Source organism: Equus asinus, chromosome 19 (assembly GCF_041296235.1).
Source record: "Equus asinus isolate D_3611 breed Donkey chromosome 19, EquAss-T2T_v2, whole genome shotgun sequence".
Classification (NCBI taxonomy): domain Eukaryota; kingdom Metazoa; phylum Chordata; class Mammalia; order Perissodactyla; family Equidae; genus Equus; species Equus asinus.
Window position 1 is genome coordinate 21,935,903 of NC_091808.1, and position 23,400 is coordinate 21,959,302.

At 49.0% G+C, this 23,400-nt stretch overlaps 1 protein-coding gene and 1 long non-coding RNA gene across 3 annotated transcripts in view; one reads left to right on the top strand and one right to left on the bottom strand.

The window, feature by feature from the left end:
- MARCHF4 (membrane associated ring-CH-type finger 4) overlaps positions 1-20,804 on the top strand; it is a 104,738-nt gene extending 83,934 nt beyond the window's left edge. The window contains exons 3-4 of the mRNA XM_014852490.3: positions 1,523-1,715; positions 20,086-20,804. Coding sequence (XP_014707976.2) covers positions 1,523-1,715; positions 20,086-20,453 — 561 coding nt within the window. The 3' untranslated portion in view covers positions 20,454-20,804. The remainder of the gene's footprint in view (positions 1-1,522; positions 1,716-20,085) is intronic.
- Positions 11,112-20,946, bottom strand: LOC139041062 (uncharacterized). Of its 2 annotated transcripts, none has more exons than XR_011495576.1 (5): positions 20,813-20,946; positions 20,358-20,463; positions 19,992-20,167; positions 13,716-13,869; positions 11,112-11,590 (listed from the first exon to the last, which is right to left on the bottom strand). It is a non-coding gene; the product is annotated as an uncharacterized lncRNA (long non-coding RNA). The 2 variants fall into 2 exon arrangements; XR_011495575.1 differs by having other exon boundaries at positions 20,798-20,931.
- Between the last annotated feature and the right edge of the window lie 2,454 nt (positions 20,947-23,400).

Consider the following 23,400-nt stretch of genomic DNA (forward strand, 5'->3'; position numbering starts at 1 on the left):
AGGCCCATGTCCTATATCTAGACTAACAAGCGCAATGTTTTCCAATGGTTACAATTCCTTAGGGGCCACTGGTCAGTCTTGGCTGGAGCCACAATCTGTGCTTCTATCCAGGCCATTTAACATGTAGGGAGGACTCCCTGTTGGCAGATGGAAGCTTGTCTGCATTTCCTCAGAGTTCAGGCTGAAACACCTTCTGGGGGTGTTCTCTGCAGGGCATTACGCAGATCCCTACAATCAGGACATGGTACTTCCCTCCACATTCCCACATCTGATCCTGTCACGTGTCTGCTTAAAACCATTCAATAGCATCATGTGTACTCTTAGGACAAAGTCAAAAATCTGTGCACATCCTTCAGGATTCCACATGCTCTTGTTTTCTTACTTTTGTAGCTGTCTCACCCCACGCTCCCTTTCTCTCTCTCTGCTTCACCCACTCTGGTCTTCTTCCAGGTTTTTGTACTCACTATGATTTCTTCTGCCACAGGGCCTTTGTACATGCTCTTCCCTCTGCCTGGAGCACTCTTGCCTCCTCTCTTGCCTTGTAAACTCCTACTCAACTTAAGCATCACTTCTTCTGGGAAGTCAAATCCTCCTATCAAAGGCTTCCACAGAGCCATGTACCTCCTGATGAATTACAGTTGTAAATAATTATTTGGTTATCTGTGTTCCCTAGATTGTAAGCCCTACGAGGACGGGAATCTTGTATGTTTTTGCTTACTGCTTTACCTCCAGCACCAGCAGAGTGGCTGTCACATAAATAATACATGGTGCGTATTTGTTGAGTGACAGCATGAATAAATCCCAAACTAAAACCCAACTCCGGTTTCTTAAGCCTGTACTACCTAGACCAGCCATAGAATCATTGTATTTCAGAGTTGAAACCCGCCCACACCCCGGCCTTCAACCCATCCATCAATACTGCTATTAGTAAAGTGCTTTTTCTGTTAAAAAAAACCCAAAAAACCCGAAATCTCAGTAACCATATACAGTCAGGAAATCATACTGTTTTTCTTATCTCTCCCCCACATCCTGTCTCCTCTCCTTGTCTGTTGAATTGGTAATCTCCAGCATGTATATTAAATGACATGCCAGGTGGTGTAGAAAACAAGCAAAAGAAAGGTCTGTGCCCTCTCAGTGCCCATTAGTGTGAAATTAGACAGCGTTGCTCTGAAAAGAATATTCTGGGCCCTAGAACAGCACTCGCACTAGCTCTGCATTTTCATTTCCTTCTTCCCATCCCTCTGTCTGTAGGCCTTCCTTCCCAGCCATGTGCGCCCAGAATCCCCTCCCTACAGTAACTTCTGATCATTTGGTGTGATATAGGTTTCCTCCACATCAGAAGAACAATGTAAAACTCAGAAATCTGCAAAAATATCCATTGTATTACAAGTTGGGAAGCCTTGGTTTAAACCCCAAGCCAGAGGTGAGAGGTCGGGGCAGCAGAAGGAAGAAGGATGGGAATGGGAGGGAAATGGGGTGAGGCATCCAAGCCACTGCTAACCTGCCATTCTCTTCTCCCCAGTGGCAGGCCATCTCTCTGACAGTCATTGAGAAGGTTCAGATTGCAGCTGCCATCTTGGGTTCCCTCTTCCTCATCGCTAGTATCTCTTGGCTCATCTGGTCGACCTTCAGTCCCTCGGCAAAATGGCAGCGCCAAGACCTCCTCTTCCAGATCTGCTACGGGATGTATGGATTCATGGACGTGGTGTGCATAGGTGGGTCTGGGGGCTTGTCTCGCTGGGAAATGGGGAGCCACATGCTAGTGAGTTAGCCAAATCCCTCAGAATTCCTCCCTCTGGAAGGTCAGAGCAGAGATGGCACCAGGCTTGAGACCCGTGAGCTCAGGAGGGGCCAGTAGCTTAGATTTGAGGGGTGAGTGGGGAGGGGGTGGAGGCAGGGCAAAGAAGGAAGATCTAATCTTTCCCAAGCAAATCTGTCTTTCCCAGTGGAAGATGAGGATAAGGAGGCTGGCCTCTAAGAAGATTTGCAAAAGGTCAGTTGGTCAATCTATTTGCTTCAAGCAAGATATGGAAGGCCTCTTCTCTGTTGTGTACCCCATGACTGGCAAGCCATGACAAGGGGTGCCTATACATTTAATTCCATCCTCTTCACAGCAAAACACCCAGGAACAGCCATGAGGATACCTGCCCCCTTTTTTCAGCTTTCCTTAAGCCCATTCCAATGCCCAAGCTTTCTCTAGTCTAGTGGTTTGCAAACCGTGTGTAGTCTTGGGGTTCCATACACAGTTTCAGGAGCCACCTTGTGAGGTGGGAAATGGAATACTCCACAGACAGGCTCTGAATCTTCACTCCTGCCTCACCTGGAGCTTCTGACCTTTTATCCACTTACATACATTTCCGTTCCAGGTAAGGTTTTGCTTAAGTCTTCAGTGTTTCAGAAAAAACTTGGAAACCCACCACTTTAGTTCCTCCTTGTTCCCTTACACTATTCCTCAATCTATGTTTCCTCCTCTTCCATCATGTGAGGTTGGTTGGTGGATAGCTGGGTCTTTTTGTTTTTCCCAATGGATGATTATGGCTGTCAACTCTGAAGTCTTCATCCGAGTAACCGAGGAGGTGGGGAATGGTCCTGGTTTTCTCTGAGTGAAATGAAGCATGCTTGAGCACTGGTCATACATGCTAACCCGGAGCTCTCAGGTTATCCTCTGGGCCATAGTTCTGAGGGCCTTAGAGGCCCACCATTGTCTTCTCTGGGCATGATGTCTGTGCATCACATCAACTGTGCTACACTGCTCTGTTTGGCAGGAAAACAACTACTAGCTAGAATTTGGCTGGGAAGACGTTACTGTGAATTTCTTTGGGGTCCTTTAGTTTTAGAATCAGAGAGGCCTGGAGACTTGCATACTGACTACAGCAGCCAGGGACCAGTGATGCTGGAACTGGTAAACTAGTCTAAGCATCTTGCCGCCTATGCCTGCTGGCTGAGCCAATACATCAACCCCGAGTCCAAGAGCCTTTTAATTACGATGATGAAAGAAACATTCGGCCCAGGTTTGGAGGATGGTGGGAGAGAAAGAACTGTGAATGGAGAGGAATTTGACTTTGAGGCGTTCTAATTTAATTCTACCTCCCATCAAACTCCCTTCCTACTCCTGCTGAGGCGTGGGTTGTTGATGCCAAAAACCAGGTGTGTCTCCATATGGAGGCGTATGGCTCTGGCATGGCGGGGGAAAGAGTGGAGGGCCTTCCTGGAGGGGTCCCGCCAGCTGCCCTTCATTCTCCTTCAGGCAGGCTTTTGATCGGTCCCTGATGTGTGCTTCTATGAGATATGCTTTCCTGTCACGTGGTGTATTAGTCAGCTTTGGCTGCAGTAACAAACAACTCCAAAATTGCAGTGCCTCACAACAACAAACATTTATTTCCCATTCACGGGTCTGCGAGATGGCTGTGACTCTGCTGGGCTTGACTGAGCTTAGCTCCTGACTGTACACTGGGCTCAGGCTCCAAGGGTCTCCTCACACCGGGAGGCAGGTGAAAGGAGCAGGGACTACTGGGTACATGCTTCCAGCCGAGTGCAGGAGCACGAGAGGGCTGGTGGAAACTTGCATTGCTTCTCAGATTCATTATTGACACACTGTCCCTCCTGCTCACAGCCCATGGGCCAGGGCAAGTCACCAATAAGCCCAACATCAATGGGGTGGTGGGGCAGGGGCATATACTCCTCCTCCCCTGGAGGAGTGTGTGTGAGAGACGGGAGCATAAACACTGCCTACCACTCAGGGCTCCATGGACTTGAAGACTGAGAGAATCAGACACTGCAGAGACTTTGCAGTAGACCAGAGCAGTGTTGCAGTTGAGAGAACTGGGGCTCAGAGAAGGGAAGTGATCTGCTCATGGTTGCTCAGCTGGGATTAGAAGCAAGGTCTCCCTCTGGCAGTCTGGTGCTCTTTCATTAGCCCTCTTGCATCAGAGAGCAGGAGTCCCGTGGCATCACCTATGGGATACCTGAAAATGCAACCTGTGACTTTGAGTGCACCTGGGCCCCCCTACAGGAGAAACTCCCACAAGCAGGCCTGCTCCCTGTGGCTCTGAGCCACCCAGCACCCCCACTCTGGCCTGCCTGCTGTTCTGGTCTCTCCTGCTCAGGGAGTCTTCCCCTGAATATGGCTCTGCGGTGCCATCTCCTCCTCCGTCTCTTTCTTGGCTCCTCTCTATCTGCCTGCCTCCCCCAGCCCACCTCTATCTCTCTAATTCTTTCTCTTCTCACATACATGTGGCACTCAGTCCTTCACTTTCTGGAAAAAGCAGAGTGGGCTAATTGTTGAGGTTTCCACATTGTTTTCCTTCTTTCCCAGGTTTTAGGAAAACGTAATTTCACAGATGCACAGCCCCATCATGATCTCCATGATCTGTCCATCTGCTCTGACAAGCCAGTGACCACACGGAGACAGCCATTGATGGGAGGGGATGCACGGGGACCCTGACTGCTTTTGGGGCCGTTGCAAAGTGGTCAGATATATTTACATTTAGACTATCTCACCTACACAGAGTTTAGACTGCTCTATCATTTTATTGATTACAGCTGGAGCGAATTCCGTTTCAGAGCATGCCCGGGGGGCAATGGTTATGCTTCCCATTTTTCAGATGTTGAAACTCTGAGACTGAAGGATTCGTCTCAGGCTGACTCAGCCAGCAGAGTAGGACTCTCAGTTCAGTGTTTTTCTAAGAGATGCTGTTCATAGGAGGAAATGCTGGGAGACACAACCAGAAAGAGACCAATACGTGATCTAGAGACGAGAGCGCGAGGTGACAGGCGGCAGTTGGAGGGCACAGATTCTTGAGGTGGTTGCGATGATGGTGATGATGCACAGTAGTGATGCTGCTGGTTTGAAAGGTGAAGTTCGAGTATCGGTCGCTTCTCCTCCTCTGCAGTGTTCTGGCCAATTGACGGAAACACAACACCGCACATGTGGTTGTACAGTATCAGCTTTTCAGGGGCTCTCTGGATAGGAGAATCAGAGGGAGCCTGCAATGTCTACCAGGGGTATCTTTATTTTTAGGCTCAACTAGGCATTCAGACTCACAGAACTACCAGAGAGTGACTGGCACCAGCTTCACCGAGAGGAATGTAGGACAAGAACACCAGCCTCCACAAGGCAGGTCCGGCTTACCTTTGCAGGCATCCTTGCGTCACTCCGTGTCCTAGCTCAGGGCTAGTCTCTCAGCCCCTCAATGATAGCTCAGGAAGAAGGAGATAAGATCCACAACAGTGGGCGCAGGGTCCACCTTGGCACAGTTTCCAGGGTCCCCGCAAAAGTCATACTTAGTTATAAGAGTCGCTGTACTCAGGGAAGCGCAAAGCCACTCCCACTAGGCATTCAGAGTAAAGCACTCTCCAAACGGGGGTTACCTCCAACCAAGGCAACATTATAGCACAGCTGACACCCCACCTTCATCAGATCTCCAGGGGAAACGAGCCAGAATGCCAACTCAGGGTCAAGTTTGTTCTGAGAGAAGGAGAAAGTATGCCATCACCCCTCTTCCTACCACCTCCTGCCTCTATCTGGACTTCTGGCCACACTACTTGATTTACTGAGCCAGTGGACGTCAGAGAAGCTGCAACAGGGAATGGAGAGCTGGCTGGGCCAGCCAGAAGGAGGCCTAATGTGGTCTTCTTATGGCACAAAGATGAACACACAGCCAAGAGAGCCACAGGGTGGCAGCTATGCTACTTTTAAGGTGGTCACCAGTTTTAAAATTCAGTCAATTAGCTTATTCCGATGGGAAAGGAGAAACTCCCTTCCGGCAATCCCGAGACAGTAGAAGAAGATGATGAAAGAGAGGGCACAGGAAGAGAAGGCTCCTCACCAGAAAGTGGGTGGAAGTGGTGATGGGAGAGGTGAGTGTTCTCAAGAAATGCTGGCTGAAAAAAATGTTGAATGGAAGAATCTGTATCCATAGACCCAAACTCCTTGCATGGATGGAGAAATTCAGTACCTGGATAAAAAGTTTATCATCAGGAGAAGGGAAAATGCATCTAGCTCTGTGTTAGCTCAGAAGGCTGAGTAAGAAATGAACAAGACCATCTCCTAAAATGAGTCTTTGGACTTTCTCTATTTTTCAGACACCAAGAACAATTTGTCTATTTCTTAAGACTGTTAAATGGCCTCAGATAGTAAAGAATCTGAGTAAACAGAAAACGTATAGTGTTACTTAATCCTTAAAAATAGATTTACCTTTTCTATCAGAGTGGTGTGCTGAGGGAAAGTTCATGAGAGTAGGAGGGACACATGAGGAGAAATTCCACTGGGTGTCAAAACTAGCTCAGCAGATATTCTCTACCATGAAGCCAAGAGGATGCAGAGTCTGGAACATGGTCAGCTTCCTGCTCGTGAAGCCACACAGCCCTACCCATGGCTGTGTCCATCTGGCTGGCCTCCAGGTCAATCAATGGTCAATGAGAAGACTCCGGAGCAACGACTCTCAGGGAACAGCCTTTGGTTCTCATCAAAGGATTTTGCCTGAATTTGTTGCCAGGAAGTTCTCTCTCTGATGAAGCACGGGTCCAAGGTTGTGGAAAACGGCTCTGGACTTGATCATATCAGAGGGTTGTACACTTTGAGATACAAGCTGCCCCTAAAGATTAAATATCTCTTGTATGGAGTCCTAGCTTCCTAGACCAATCCATGCCACTACGAAAGCCAAATGTAAGTCGCTGTGGCGAGAACAAACCGCCAAACCCCTGCAAGAACAGAGATAAACTGAGAGAGGGCCCAAAACCCTACAAGATAAGCAGAGTAGGTATTGTGATCCATAGTTAACAAAAGGAAAGGCTTAGAGCAGCTGGGCTCCGGGTCACACAGCTCAGCAAATGGTAGAGCTGAGGATTGGCCCAAGAACCTCTGGCTCCAGTTCCAGGGAACTTTCTAGTGCCTGTTTCATCTCTGATTGCTCTGTGAAGTTGCAAATGCAGAGCCCGGATGGGAAGGCAGCTTGAGGGGAAATGGGTCTAGTAATACCTTGACCCATAGAGTAACGGCTGGTAGCCATAAGAAATCCAGTGAGCCCCAGCTGCTCCTGTTCTGTATTCAGGGTTTTGGAGGTTGGCCATTGCTGCACCTCCCTTTTCATCAGTGCTATTCTGACACCAATTGAGAGGGTGGTTTGAGAAATTGAGATGAAATTTGAGTGGTCTGTCTCCCTGTGAGACACTCTGGTGAAAGGTACTTGGGGTGGGGGAGCTAAATCTACTGGTTAACATGAACTTAGGGAACCCATCCTTTCACTCAAAAATATTTATTGAGAGGGCACTCCCAACAAGAGAGTCACCTGCTCTCAAGGATCCTACATATCACTACGGCGGCAAACAAGCTAATCATTAATCCCAATAATAAGAGCTGGGACCTAGAGTTGAGTGAGCACAGGAAATGACTGAGTCAGAGGCAGCTAGGACGGTCATAGCCATTCATTCAGTAGCATTTATGGGCTGTCTTGTTTTGTTCCCCAACTGAGGGAACTTTAACAGACAGATAAATGAGACACAGTCCCTGCCGTTAAGGAGCTCATGGGCTACAAATAAACCACAACACAGAGGGAGCCTGTATAAGATCCAGAGGAAGGTAGAACGGAGCAGACAGCAATTAACTCTCCTGGAGGCCAGGAAGGCTTTCTGAAGGAAGGACCCTATCCTTGACTTGATTTCAAAAGATAAGTCAAAGCTCGTACAGAAGAGTGGAGAAGAATGTTCCACGCAGAGGCACTAGCATGTGTAAATTCACATGAGAAAACAAGTATTCTTAGGAAATTTGGATAGGTTTGTATGGCTCAGTGCAAATAGCCAGGGTGTGGGGGCGGGTGATGGGCCACAGGGATGGGGAGGTTGGCAGGAGCCAAATCCCACCATGTCATGACTCATGTGCTAAGCAGCTCAGACTTTACCCCCCTGGCAATGGGGAGACATTGATAAAATTTTGTAAAGGAAAGAAGTATGATCAGATGTATGTTTTAAAGAGACAACTGTGACAACTGTGGGGAGGATGAATCAGAGCTAGGCAGACTAGAGGTAGGGAGAGGCCTTTTGGAAAACACTTTTAATAGTCTGAGCAAAGAGTGAAGAGATGCAGAACAGTGGTAGTGGGGAAGAGGTATACAGGATGACCTCGGAAGCACTTAGGAGGTGGACTAGAGAGGACCCTCTGAACTCCTTCCTGGCAAGTGGAGACCCCAGGACTCTGGCTTGAGTGGAGACTGGGCACCATAGCTGAGCATGAGAATGGGGTGGGCAATGGATGGAACAAAGGGAACCAAAGGGTATGTCCTCAGCCAAGGCACTGAGACAAAAGGCATCTTAAGCCTAACATCCAGGCAGAGAGGCAGGAGCCAGTTCCTAGTCAAGAGTCTGCAGTAGAAGAGAAGTAGGACACACACAGTATATTACGGGCTGCAAACAGGAGAGGGCAGGGCCAGGAAAGAGCCTCTTTGGGATAGAAAGAGGGACAGGCCTTTGCCGGCACACAGAAGGTTCCCTCCTGTGACATAGAGGAAGGTGTCGAGGGCATTGGACCAGTTCTGATGGGGACTGGTGACTGATGGGGGAGGTGGTAAGGAAAGGTGTCTGCAGGCGGTTGGATAATAAGACTTGAAGGTCAACAGCAAGAGGTGATTGCAACTGTGGGTTTTGATGAGATAACTTAGGTGCGTTTAGAGAGCAGGTGGCTAAGGACGGAAACCTGGGGAACATTAAACTCTTAAAGGATGGATGGAGACAGAACGAGAAGAAACAGGAGAGACTGAGCCACAAAACTCGGTGGGTTTCTGGAATGGCAGGAGTAGTGCTACACAATGTCTGCATATTGCTCAGTTTCTTACTAACCTTGGGGCCTTGAGTGACTTGCACAACCTCTCTGTTTCCCTTTCTTCATCTGTGAAGTGGGATAATGATGCTGTCTTCAGAGGGTTGCTGAGAGGCTTGAATGAGATGGCGTATGGGGAAAAGCAGGCACTCAGAAATATCAGTGACCAGGGTCAGAGGCAATTATCAGGGTAGGTTTCCCTCATAGTCTGCTCTCAGTAAGGGTTTACCGAAACTATGAGAACCTGAATCCAGTCACAGCCTACGAGCCTGACCTGACGTCCTCACATAGTTGAGAGTCTTCTGTTATTTGGGACAGTGCTTGTTCTTGAAGGTTTTGGTTCCCTCACCAGTGTCCCCTCAATGAGAAGATCTGATTACACCGAATGTCCTTGTTCCACCTGCCCCGTCTTCCGTCATCTCTAATGACACTGTCTTCCCCTGCAGAGAAGCTGACAGGGCCTCCCAGCAAACAAATGGGACATTCTCTGCTCCAGTGGGTCAAGTTATTAGGATTTAACAAGAGCAAATTAATTAAGGTCTTTGGCACCAAAACCATTTTTTTTTCACTCCACAGACCCAAGAGATTGGCCACCAAAAAGTCAACTCTGCAGAAATGAGGCCTTCAACCCCATCATGTTTGTTTCTTACTTGCGAGTGAGATGGGGTCAGGGGAAGGGAGGAGAGCAACATTTCTGAGATTGCTCCAAATCTTTAAAACAGTGGAATATTAACAAAACTATAGAAAAGTTTTTTGTTGAAGCTCCCACTGTGTGCCGCCCATCGAGGTTCTTTCCTATGATTTAGAAATTTCTGGGCCCTGCCCTCTGAGGTAAAGGGTCAGATCCCGATTGAGAGCAAGTGGGGTAGGGACAGCAGGAATGTGAATATATTATTTTTTCAAACTTACTTTTAATTTACATTAACTAGAAAAGCACATATATGTCACAAAGATCCCTTCCTTCCTTCCTTCTTTCCTTCTTTCTAGCCAGAAATGACCCCACCTGTCGAACTTTTTAATTCTTTGATTAGGAAACCAAAAACATGGAGGAGGCAGCCTGATGCCATAGAAGAGACAAGAATGTAGTAGAAGAGCTAGGTCTGAAGACCAGATTAGCTTCTAACCACCTCTCACCTTGGGCAAGTTACTTCCTCTTTCTACAGCCCAGTTAACTTATCTGTAAAGTGAGAGGATTGAACCTCATAATCTCCAAGCGCCTTCCAGGTCTGACACTGTAGTCTTCTGAAGTTACTTCCATTGTGAGAAGATGTCATGATTCTCATAGGTTGACAATCACAGCTGTGGGGATTCCAGCACCAACCACGGAAACGGGCAAGACGATGCTCAGTCCATGTTCTGTTATCTGCATGTGGCTTATCCAACTTAGCTCATATCCCATCCACTCTTTCCTTAACCTGCTCCCCCCACCGCCAGGGCTTCCCGTGCACGGCCACCTCTCTCCACAGCTGAGCTGCTGGATGCTTGGAAGGTGAAGATGACTGATTTAGAAGCAGACATGCTAAGTGAGTCCTGTCCCCCTCAAAGGAGACCCCCTGGGAGGCAATTCAGTTACTCCACTTGTGCTGAGAGGGCTCAAGATATTTTAGGAGCCCCTCTTAGGAACTGTCTCCAGTCCCTGTGGTACAGTCTTTGGGACAGATTGAGGAGAGGCAGGTCTGCCCATTGATGATGGGTTTGTGGCTAGACACAGCCCCAGTCTGGTAAATAAGGTGGACGTTCATGCCGGCTAATACATTTTGGGGACCAACCGAAACGTGCCATCAAGCCACAAATGCTTTTCTCTTGTGGCGCCCGCCTAGCACTGAAGGTATTTTAGTTACAGTGGCTCCATCAGATATAAAGAAAATTAAGGCCCCAAATTTCAGTGAATTGACCTAATAGAAGTTCCTGTCAGTGGGAGGTTCTCCCCCACAGAGTGATTCAGGGACGCCAGCCCCTTCCATCTTGTGGCTCCATGGTGCCCTAGGCTCTTGGATCTTTTATCTCCAGTCAATGGACAATACAACAGAGCATGGACAAGGCGTGTGCGCACACACACACACACACACACACACACACAGACACACTTTTCCCCTCAATGCCCGTGTCTTAAACCACAGCTGGACTCATGCTCATGCTCAGCGTCAGCCATCTGGCTCCACCTCGTGCAAAGGGCTGAAAAGTGTAACTCCTTCTCTGTGGCAGCTCTGAGCTAAAGTAGCCTGACAAGAGAAAATACCCCGGTTCCCAAGGGTAATCTTTAAAATTCCAAGGATTTTTTTTTTAAGATTTTATTTTTTCCTTTTTCTCCCCAAAGCCCCCCGGTACATAGTTGTATATTCTTCGTTGTGGGTTCTTCTAGTTGTGGCATGTGGGACGCTGCCTCAGCATGGTCTGATGAGCAGTGCCATGTCCGCGCCCAGGATTCGAACCAACGAAACACTGGGCCGCCTGCAGCGGAGCGCACGAACTTAACCACTTGGCCACGGGGCCAGCCCCTAAAATTCCAAGGATTTTAAAAGACAAAACTCTTTTTGGATAGAGAAGTTTGGCATATTTGCTTAAATAAACTACTTTTGTAACTTTATAAGAACTCCTTTAGGATAAAATCTTGTGATTTTTTTTTTCCTTTTTATCCCCAAAGCCCCCCGATGCATAGTTGTATATTCTTAGTTGTGGGTCCTTCTAGCTGTGGCATGTGGGACGCTGCCTCAGCGTGGTTTGATGAGCAGTGCCGTGTCCGAGCCCAGGATTCGAACTGACGAAACGCTGGGCCACCTGCATCGGAGCGCGCAAAATTAATCACTCGGCCACTGGCCCAGCCCCCAAATCATGTGATATTTAATAGTAATGATAATAAAATAATAACTAACATTTATTATTTATTATGTACCAAGCACTGTGAAAAGTGCTTTAGTGAATTATCTTATTTACTCCCCCAGCCCTATAACGTAGTTACTATTATAATGCCCATTTTTCTGATGCGAAAACTGAGGCTAAGAGCTAAATAACCCAAGGTCACAAAAGCAGAACCCAGTTTGATCTGATCCAAAGCCCACATCCTTAACCACTCTGTTATAACAATGTAACACGTATACTAAAACACATCTTATTATGAATTGCAATAGAAATTGTTTAGACATACATATACATAATTTTTTTTAAATTATCTCCTCTATAGCTGCTTGCTCTCTGTGGGGAGACCGTGACCTGGATCATGGAGGAGGAAGCAACCCAGACACATGGCACTCTTCTGTCTCAAATGAACTTGGATTTATTTCGCACTTCATGTACAAGCTGTGTGTCTTTGTGTAAGACACGTAGCCTCTCTGAGCTCAGTTTCCTGTTCTGTAAAGTGGAGATCATATCACCTACGTCATAGGGTTTCTGTGAGAAGTAGACCATATTTGCAAAGCCCTTTTAGAGTGACAGAACATAGCAACAATGTAATAAATATTGACTATCATCTCCATCACCCTTCTCACCATTATCACCATCATCACATGGCCTTCAGCATCACCAAGCAGAGTGGCTGAGAAATGCAATTCTGTCTGTATCTGTCCAGATGGTGAAAGCTCTAAGCCTCATAAAGAAACCCCACAGAAAAAAATCCCCAGTGTCCTAGGGCATAGCTTCACAGACACACTTCCAGGAATGGGCCTCTCGGTTGTGCCAGTGCCAGGGTATTTGGGGCCCAGAAATATTCCTCTTTCCTACCCAGCCCTGCTGAGTCAAGCTCACTTCATTTCAAAGATTCTCAGCCCTCTCAGGGATCTTCCGGCAAAGGCCTTCTCACAGGTCCCTGCAGTGCCCTGGGTGGCAGAGTGACTGGAACGGGTCTGGCCCTGGTGACCTGAGAAACACTACAGCTCGAACAGGTGGCCCGGCCAGATCTGCTAGGAAGGGAACTCTTTCAGAAGTCTCCACCCAGGGGACGCCCTCTCCTGGGCACTGACAGGACATTGACAGGATGGAAACAAAGGGAAGGGGGCTTTGCCTCAGCCTCACTGAGTGCTTTCCGCCTCCTCTGTCCTTTGGGTCTTTATTACTGCAAGAGTCACCCGAACCACGACGCGAAGCATTTGAGTGAAGGTAAGCCTGCCCGGATGAGGCTCCTGGATTCACATCTCGCCACCTCCTCAGGGAGCACCCCAGAACTACAGCCTGGCCACACTTGTGAGGAGTATGAAGCTGTACTCCTGGAGAATATTGGGCAGCTGGTGGTATTGCCAGTCCGGCATCTCCCAGCAGCACCTCGTGAGCCCACCCAAACTAGCTGGTTCTGTTGATTTCCTTCCCACATGCGCCTGATTAGTTCTTTCACGCGGGTTCTGACAGGGCGGGGCCCTTGAGGGGCAACATCTGCAAGATGAGTGTTTGGCAACGATGGGGCTCTGGTCGGGGACGTGGGGTGAGTCTTGCCCCACAGCTGCCTAACAGCGGGTAATTCCGCAGCGGGAGGAGAACATCCCTCCACAGGCGCTACTGAAGGCTCCTGGTCGGGGGCGAGCGGGCGCAGCTGTGAAGGCTCATCCCACATCTGCCGAATCGGCTGGTCGCAAGAGCTCTTTCAGTCCTAGCACATCGCTCTTCTATTAACCATGACTCAGACGGAGGATTGGGAAGGACATTTAGGAGATGGAAGAATAGGTGCTTGTGGTGGGGATGGGGCTGGCCATGACGGAGGAGGAAGAGACGTGCGTGGGCTTTTCTATCCTGTAATCTCCCCCACAGCAATCAACATCAGGTGGCATTGAGTGTTAAACGTGTGCAGGCACGGTGCCAGCCTCGGCACGCAGGACTCGTCACCCTACTTAATCTCATAGCAGCCCTCTGAGGAAGGGAGTATCAGACCCAGTTTACTGATGAGAACACTGAGGCTCAGAAAGAGGAAGTAACTCACCTAACGGCACCAGGCTGGGAAGCAGCAGGTACTCTGAACATTCAATACACGTTCATCAGTGAGTTGACTCGAAACTGTGGGGCCAGAGATCTTTGGGTGCAGGAGAGGAAGTATCCGTTTCTTCGGTTGCCTTACATTTTCATGTTTATCACATCTGAAAGTGGAGTATTTTTTAAGTTACTTATAGCTCTTTATTTGATCAAAATTTTCAGCCTTCCAGAAGGCAGTGGGCCAGGATAAGAACCTGTACTAGGCATTGCTGCTCCAGGGCAGTCCACACACAGGCAACATCAACATGAGAAATGCAAATTCCTAGGCCTTACCCCACACCTGCCGAGTCAGACTTTCTGGAGGTGGGGCCTGGGAATATGTGTTTTAACAAGCTCCCTGCGGGATTCTGATGCATGCTAAAGTTGGAGAAGCATTTTTCTAGAGACATCAACAGCTTTTACGCCACTTAAACCAGGACACCAGCAGGAGATGCGGGTAGGGAGGGGGATTCTACTTTCGCTGAGGGGACCAGGGGCTTCTCCGCAGACTTCTGCTAGCTTTGACCTCTTAACTCCATACTTAAGGGGAACCATTCTTTTTGTTCCATCCCAGGTGCTATAGAAGCACATAGTAGGTACTCAGGAAACACTAAACGGAATTCAATTGTATCTCACTGCTGCGGACACAGCAAGAGTGATGGCCAAAATTCAGCAGGGAGGATGGGGATGCTGCGTCAGGGAGAGCTCCCTGACGGCGCTGTGGTGAGTTGGGGAGGGGGAACCGCGCAGGCAGAATCACCCCTCACGATGGCCGCCTCCCCTCCCATCCTCGTGGGCTGAGCCAAGGACCACTTCCGCTGGAGGCCAGGGAGAGAGACACGATGACAAAGGAAGGGTTCTGACCACTGATGGAGCCCACAGCCATGTGAGGAAGAGGAGCCCCGAAAGATGGAGGGACATTAGAAAGATGAAGGTGGCAATTCTTCTGGAACGGGATTTCCCGCAGACACAGCCCAGGATTGGGCGCCTTGTAGGTGGTTTCTAGATTACTGTTAAATTACATAGAAAACCCCAGAAAAGGACTTAATCCAAACCTGCTGAGTTTCTGACATTAGCATGCATTCTAATTCTCCATTTTCTTCTTCTACTACTTCTCTGCCTCCCTTCACCAATAGCCTTCTTTCCTCCTTTTCTAATTTCAGTCTCTCTCTCCACTGCCATTTCCCACCCATCTTCTTTCTCTCCCATCTCTTCAACCTTGCCCACTTGACCAGTCTCAATCAGATGAGCCCCACCCATCTTCCTCCATTTTTTTTTTATTCCACCATCGAAGTAATCAATAAATAATTCATAGAGAAGGCAGCAGAAGGAGGACTATGGGGAGTGGAGGTGAATAAGGCAGTTTGTGCTTTTCCATCTTTTGCCAAACAAGCATTATCTACAAAAACAGGTGCACCTTCCTTTCCTTCAGCCACCTAGCCATTAAAAAGGTCTAATTACTTCCTGAACACTAGACAGTTAGATAATTAGAAGGCGGCATTCAGACAAAAAATTTAAGCCACTCTATTCAATCAGGGTAAAATCGCGTGATCAAGAAGCTAATTAAGAATCAAGTGTAGTGGCTTTTATTGGAAAGAGTTAGTTCAGGGCTTCAGAAGATCCCACTCCTCTCCCTCCAAGGTTTCTCTCTCCTCCCATCATCATCAAGGCTTCAGTTAGCTCCTGGTACTGTGTTAGCTGTCCAAACCTCAACCACAGCTGACCCCTGTCCTTGTGGGGCTTACAATCTAGAGAAAAGAGCATAGCGAGATTCAAACAAGGCTTGTGGGATGAATGAACACATGAATGGTGCAGGGCTAAGGGTCACAGGCACATGTTCCAAAGGGTGAAGGAAGCGATGAGCATTGTCACATTGGAAGAGGGTGAGAGAGCGGGCAGAGAGGAAGTCTCCTTGTCCAGAATGAGGCAGGCCAGATCAAGGGGTCCACAAGTGGTCCTCAGGAGATTTATGAACCGCCTAAAATTATAAGGACAATTCCTGTGTTTGTTTTTTTTTCCCAGGGAGATGGTCCTCAGCTTTCATCAGATCCTCAAAGGGGTAGGTGACCCAAAGGATTAGAAACTACTGGGCTACAGGGAGACTGTCTCTCCTTCAATGAGTCCTTGAAGAATTGTTGCACAAAGTACAATTCCAGGAACTGTTGGAATACTGGAGGAAAGAGTGACAGTGGGTGGCCGTCTTGTCTCCCAGAATCACAGTGTGTTGCAGGTTGAAGGGGCTTTGAAGTGTCCCCATCCAGTCTCTTTGCTTGACATGGAGGAGGCTGGAGTGACTCATTACTGCTTGCTCCTGTGAGTCAGCTCTTCCCCTCAAGGGCAGGGCCAGCCGCCCCTAGATTTACAGTTGCTGCAGGGTGAATCCCATTGGGCCTCATCCCCAATCACCTTACTCACCATCACACGTGCCAGCCTCCTGGACCACTCTCACAATATGGACAATCATCCCTTCCCTGTTTGGCTCATCCCTTAACTGGCCCTATCTTCCCAGCCCTTCCACCATGACCTCTGGTCCTTACGGTCCATCACTGGCAACCTCTTCTCTGAGTTCTTTTCATCTCTTAATTGCAACATAGCTGTCTCCTGAGGACATTGTTTCTTGTATGGCTCTCTCAAGTGGTCGCTGCTTTTTCTCCCATTACACGTATTCTGTGGGGCCTGGAGGTGGGGTCCACGTCTTCCCTGCTCCCCGTTACCACTTCCAAACCACCTCTCTTCCTTGATGCTTCAGAAGCTCCAGCTCCTTTGAAGTGCATTTCATCATATATTACCACCCTCTCCCCTTCTTGAAGTTGTTGGCTGCTGACTGCCTGCTCACTCCTCGCATTCCTTGACACCCCTGCCTCATAGTCCCCCTCCCACGGTTCCTGGCTGCAGCATCTCTGTAGATCGGTGTTTCTCAGCAGAGGTGGTACCATCCCCTAGGGGGCACTTTGGAAATGTATGAGGCGTTTTATTTGTTTTCTAATGTAGTTGTGCTCCAGCATTTATATTGAAATTTACATTGTCTTGTTACAAATGACTTCCCCTTTGTTTTTCTTTACATTCTCTGTTAGGGCATTATATTATTTTTTTAAAAAGAAACCATAGTGACTTATGTTCTCTTATGCATTTCACTTCAGGATAGGAAAAGGGATATTGAAATATATTTGTTATAAAAATGGAGCACTTGGTCTGATAGCGTTGAGAATGGCTGATGCAGATCATCTACCCAACTCCCTGGCTTCCTCATTACTCCAAAGACCTTTTCCTCCAGCCCACCTCAGTCCCACTCAGGTGGTCGCCCCCAGACCTCATGACCACCAAGAAACACACTGCTTCCAAAATCTGGATTCAACCAGCCCACTCTGACCACAGCCCCCATCCTCGTAGTTCACTGACTCTAGCATTCCTCCAACTTCTTAGAGACCCCTTGGCATTGACCCTATAGCTTTCCATTTTCCATTCTTCATTATCCCTTAAGCCTTTGTGCCCTCACTTCCCTCCTCCCGAGCCTAGACTCCATGGGCCAGCTCTATAACCACTCCCTTGCAAACATCCATAATTCTCATGTCCCACTCTCTCTCCTATCTTACTTTCCATCGGAAAACAGTCTACACTAATTGAACTCAACTTTCTTCTTACTCCACAGATGCTCCTAGCAAGCAGTTGAAGGTGTGGAGAAAAATCACACAACCAGTGACTAGACTCACTTCAAATTTATGGCCACAAATCTCAAATGGGCACTCAGCACCATCAGATAATGCTCCCATCTATCTTCCTTGTAAATTCATTCTCCTAATTTCCAAGATAATTATTTCCCACCTTCTCCTCTCTCCACAAATCTTCAACACTTCCTCCCTTATCCCTTCCACCTGAGCAATGATTTCATGGAAGAAAAAGATACTCTTTGATAAGAACTACCTGATTTTCCCACTGTCACTTCTGTCATCCTACTCCATCTGTGCCCACTAAGCCAATGGCCACTCCTCATTTCACTTGAGCTGACCTCTCAATAGCATTTTAGAAAGTTACACACTCTCTTTCTTGAGACACCCCTTCTCTAGACTTCTGAGCCTCCACGCTTGCTGCTCTTGCTTCCATACCACTTATTGCTCCTTCAGAGCCTCCTTTGCTGGCTCTGCCTCCACCAAACTGCCCCAAACCTTTATACATCAGAAGCTCCGTGGCTCTGTCACTGGCCTCTTCTCTTGTCTGTCTACTCTCTGTCCCCAGGAGATCTGGGGCCATTCTTAAGGCTTCAAATTCCACCTCTGCACTGATGGCGTCTATCTCCAGGCCAGGTCTCTTCCTAAGCTTAAGACCCTTATGTCTAACTGCCTACCAGTGAGATTTCTATCAGGCGTTTTAAGTTTCCCATGACCAAAATATAACGGTGAATCACTGTGGTAGGCTGAAAATTGGCCCCGATGACATCCAGGTTCTAATCCCTGCAGACTGTTAATGTTACCTTATACAGGGACTTTGCAGAAGTGACTAATTTAAGGATCTTGAAATGGGGAGATTATCCTGGATTGTTCAGGTGGGCCCAATGTCATCACAAGTGTTCTTCTAAGAGGGAGGCAGAGGAAGATCTGATGACAAAAGATATGGTGATAGTAGGAGATGTGACATTGGAAGAAAGAGGTGGACTGATGCAAGGAATGCAGATAACTCCTAGAAGCTGAACAAGGCAAGGAAATGGATCTTCCCCTCAAAGCCACCAGAAGGAACAGGCCCTGCTGACAGCTTCACTTTAGCCCAACGAGACTGATGTTAGACTTCTGACCGCCACAACCGTACAAGAATACATTTGTGTACTTCTAAGCCACTACATGTGTGGTCATTTGTTGCAGCCCCAACAGGAAACTCGTACAGTCACTGCCACCACCACACAAATCCACACCCCTATACACAATGTGGAGACATGCCCTCCAGGTCCCAGTCAATGGCACCGCTACCCATCTAACTGCTGAGGCCAAAAGCTTCAGTTGTCCAGATTTTTTTCCTGACTCCCACCTCATCTGGGAGCAAGTGTGTTGGCGCTACCTCTGACCTACATCCTGACTCCAACGATTTCTCACTGTCACCTCTGCTGTCACCTGGTGGAGCCTCCATCCTTTCCAACTTGAATCACTACATCACTTCTGCTGCTACTCTTGTCGCTCCTCAGTTTATTGTTTCACAGGAGCCAGAATGAACTTTCTGAAGGGTAAATCAGATCCCCATTCCCTCCACTAGACCCTCCCACAGCTTCCCATTACATTCAGGAGACAATGTAAATCCCTCCCACGGCCCAGGAGGCCCGACCGTGGATAAGCCTCTGCCCCTCACCTCCCTGCGCTGCCCGCTCGGTCACTGCACTCTGGCCTCACTGACCCTCTTTCTGGCCCTTGTGCAATCTGTTCCCACCTCCTGGCCTTTGCACCTGCAGTTCCTGCCTCTCTCTCCAGATCTTTGCATGGATCCCTCCTTCTCATCACTTAAGTCTCAACTCAAATATCGCTCCCCGCAAAGGCCTTTTCCACTACTCTCACTAAAACAGGACCCTCAACACCTTCAGCCAGTGGTGATTTAATCCTATTTTATCTTCCTCATAGCATTTGTCAGCACCTGAAATAGTCTTCTTGGCTGGTTTAGATGTCTCTTGTGTGTCTCTGCTCTACAATGTAAGCTCTCTGAGGGCAGGACTCTGCCTGTCCTGCTCACTGCACTATCCCTAGTGTGTGGCACACAATTAATATTTATTTTCCTGGTTTCTGATGACTCTCCTTGCCTCTGGCCGTATAATTGCATCAAAGTTCTCTCTTCCAGAGAGTGTTTTTCATTAGCACTGGTCTATTTGCGCAAAAACTTAACCAGTGGGATTTCAGACATCATTCCGCAGGTATGGAAAGACCACAGGGCTTCTGTTTTGGTGCATTTGAAAGCACACAATTCATTCAACATCTGCTAAGTATCAGGTACAATGGATACATGGAAGAGGGAGAAGAAGAAGATATTTATATTATGCCTCAACGGACAATAAATTTGGATTTTGTCAAGCCAAGAAGTGGGTGGGGTGGAGCAGAGGTAGGCGATGTCCCTGCAGGGAGATGCTCAACTCTGTCACCAGCTCGGCATGGCAGCTTCTGCCTTCTACCTGCTGAAGGCTGGGTCAACCCAGGAATGCAGGGATGGTAATCACGTGGCTCAGGGCTGAAAGGGGGGTTTGAAAAGAACAAACCAACCTAATATAAATCCAGCTTACCCAACACCTATATTCATTTCTAGATAAAGGGAGACTGGTTTCTTCTGGCTCTCTCTTACTGGCCTTTGCTCTTCTTTTCTCCCTGCTGCCTCAGGTCTCATCATCCACGAGGGACCCTCCGTGTACCGCATCTTTAAACGGTGGCAGGCTGTCAACCAGCAGTGGAAAGTGCTGAACTATGACAAGACAAAAGACCTGGAGGATCAAAAGTCAGGAGGCAGGACAAACCCCCGGACCTCCTCATCCACCCAGGCCAATGCCCCTGCCTCAGAAGAGGAGGCCACGGGCACCCCTGCCCCTGAGGAAGGCCCTGCCCGGGCAGCCAGCCACCCCTCAGGCCCTCTCTCCGATCACCACTGTGCTTACACCATCCTGCACATCTTGAGTCACTTACGACCTCATGAACAGCGGACCCCCCAGGGCGGCAGCCGAGAGCTCGTCATGAGGGTCACGACAGTGTGACAGGACAGACCTGGAAGGGAGGCCGTAACCACGCAGGACAGAAAGGGGAGTCAGGGCCGGAAGGGGCCAGGGCCAGCGGGTCGCGCTCTGGGGAGCAGGTGCGGGAGGCAAGGTGGCAGCCCAGGGGTCAGAGCAGAGGGCAGGCGGAGAGCGGGGGACTTGAGGGGCCTGGGGACAGGGTCGGAGCTGGAGTTAGTGAGGCCGGTGCCACGAGCGGTTTCGTGATTTCCAGTCAGTCAATACCATTCTCCAACGAGAGTGAGGAAAACCGACACAAACTCAACAACGAAGTGCAATACAAACTAACCAAACACAACGACAGGACACCCAGCAGTACCCGGTACCTGTGCGCTAAACACCTGTGAACAGTGGCGGCTGGGAGGGTGGAGCCGGGAGTCTGGTGTGTGCCCAGGTGTGCGCCCAGGTGTGCACCTGCGGAGGGAGAACCAACCCAGAGGGAAAGCGCCGTCGCCTGCTCTGGTCTAACCCTGAGTTTGAGTCTGCTTCTCCCTGGGCTACGAGCCGCGGGCCCAGGCAGGCGGGAGAGGGCGGGGGTGGGCCCGTGGGACGGCACACAGCTTTTGTGGCCCCTGGGCGCCCCTGGATGGGCAGGACTCCTGACTCGATGGCTTTAGGGAACCCCAGGGCAGACGGTGAGGGAGGGAGATGCTGGTGCGGGCGGCAGAGGGAGGGGGATTTCTCCTCGCTTGCAAACCTTCCAAACTGAAACTCCCAATTTCAGGCGGGTTCAAAGAGGGCTTCGGTTTGGAGATGGGTGTCTTTTTGTGCCCTTGTTACTTTATTTTATGGTGATTTGGCTCAAAGATGTTTACAGGAAACACACACACACACACACACACACAACTAGAGAAAAGTGCAGGTTGTCCGTGGGGGTCTGGAGCACCGTCCCGCGGCTGAGGCTTCAGCCTGCAGAGCTGTCAATCAAGGAGCCACTCCCCCAACTACCCAGCCCCACCCCCGGCCAGGACGCGCTGGTTGCCAGGCTCCCTCCTGCCCTGGCACACGCTGAGATCCAGGGCCCCCACCGCAGAGCGCCTCCGGCCCAGGGTCTCCCAGGAGGAAGTTGGGGGGCTGTGCCCCAAGGAGGGAGCGGAGACCAATCTCAGTATTCCTTGCTGCTCGGACCCCTCCCTTGAGGGCGCTTTGGCTGATCCCTCAGTGCTACGTGCTCCCTGGTCCCTCTGCAGCTAGATGGACCCGGGGACCCTGGTTGGGAGCACTGTCTCCTGAGCCCACCTGCTGGTTCTGGGGACCCTGCCAGGGAAGGCCACTGGGTGGTCACCTGCAGAGTTTCTTGTCATTGCACAACGGCCACGTCATCTGTGGGTGTTAAAGGGACACTGTCAAGTACTTTTTTAAACTAGTTTTTAGGGTTTTTTAAAACTCTCTGTTGTTTGTATTATTCTCTTAAAAGCTTGAAAATAAAATTTCTTTCCCTACCATGAGTGTCCTTTTCCGTATTTGAGTTTTTCCTCCCTCTGTCCCGTTCTCCCTCTCCCTTGTGTCCACTCACCCCTGGAGTCTGCTCCCTAGCGGAAATCATCTCTCCTTTGAGGGTACAGATGGGGCGGGACAGGCATGTGTGCGTGTCCATGTGCGTGTGTGTGTGTGTGTGTGTGTGTGAACCTGCAGCGAAACACTAGGACTCCTGGCCTCTTCTTGGCTTCCCAGCAGATGGATTCCTTCAAGTCACAAAGAGGAACGACTCCCAAACTCTCCGCAGGTGTCTGCCCAGGAATCTAGAAGCAGAGACCTTTAGTGCTGGGAGGAAATTTGGGGAGCTCCACTCCATCAGGTCATTTCAGAGAAGCTGAGAGAACCACAGAGTGGGGCATATTAGACCTAATTCTCCTGACGGCTTTCCTTTAATATCAGAAAACAGCCCCCGGGGCAGGGCCCTGAGAGAGGCTTGGACATGTCACTAGGCAGAAGACAAGACCTTGGGGCTGGCCCAGTGGTGCAGCAGTTTAGTGCACACATTTTCGCTTCGGCGGCCCGGGGTTCACCAGTTTGGATCCTGGGTGCGGACATGGCACTGCTTGGCAAGCCATGCTGTGGCAGGTGTCCCACATATGAACTAAAGGAAGATGGGCACGGATGTTAGCTCAGGGCCAGTCTTCCTCAGCAAAAAAAAAAAAGGAGGATTGGCAGCAGTTAGCTCAGGACTAGTCTTCCTCAAAAAAAAAAAGAAGACAAGACCTTGCCTCCCTTCGCCTGGCCCTGGCCCCCAGCAGTCAGCCAGGCAGTGTCATCAGTGGGATGTGCACAAGCTGGGGAAGGTTCCTTCCCAATGGAACTCACAATCCACAGGGTCAGAAAAGACATCATAATCAGTGAGGCCAGAGGACATATACAAGGAAAGCACACAGACAAGAAAACCAACAAAACTGTATGTGTATCTCATGTGACGTGAAGGTGTCTATTTTTCCATATGGTCTATGAATGGGCCATTCAGTTAAATTAAATATGTATGGAACATATAGATGTGTTACATAGACCATTTTCAAAAAAGTATTAGAATGCAACTAAATATGCATAGCACCAAAACTATAGCGGCCATCATGTCGTCTTTCTTTGGTGAATCACAGCGCACTTCAGAATCTGTGGTCATTCAGGGTCATCATTCAGAATCGGCTGTGCTGAAGAATGGGTGATTAGTGAATAATTCCACTAGAACGCTAGGGTTTGTGGGCTCTTCGTGAAGGAAGCTCCAAGACAGCAAGGACCTCAAGCAAGGACCTGTCTTGTTTACTGCCATATATCTAGGCCCTACAGTAGTGCCTGGCACACCATAGGGGCTCAAATAAATATTTCTGAACGAAGAAGATACTCCTGGACGAGTCTGGGAGTACCTTTAACTCGCAGAAGATATGCCTCCTTTTTTTTTACCATTTACCCTCCAGCTCTCAAAGTCAGTCATAGAGTA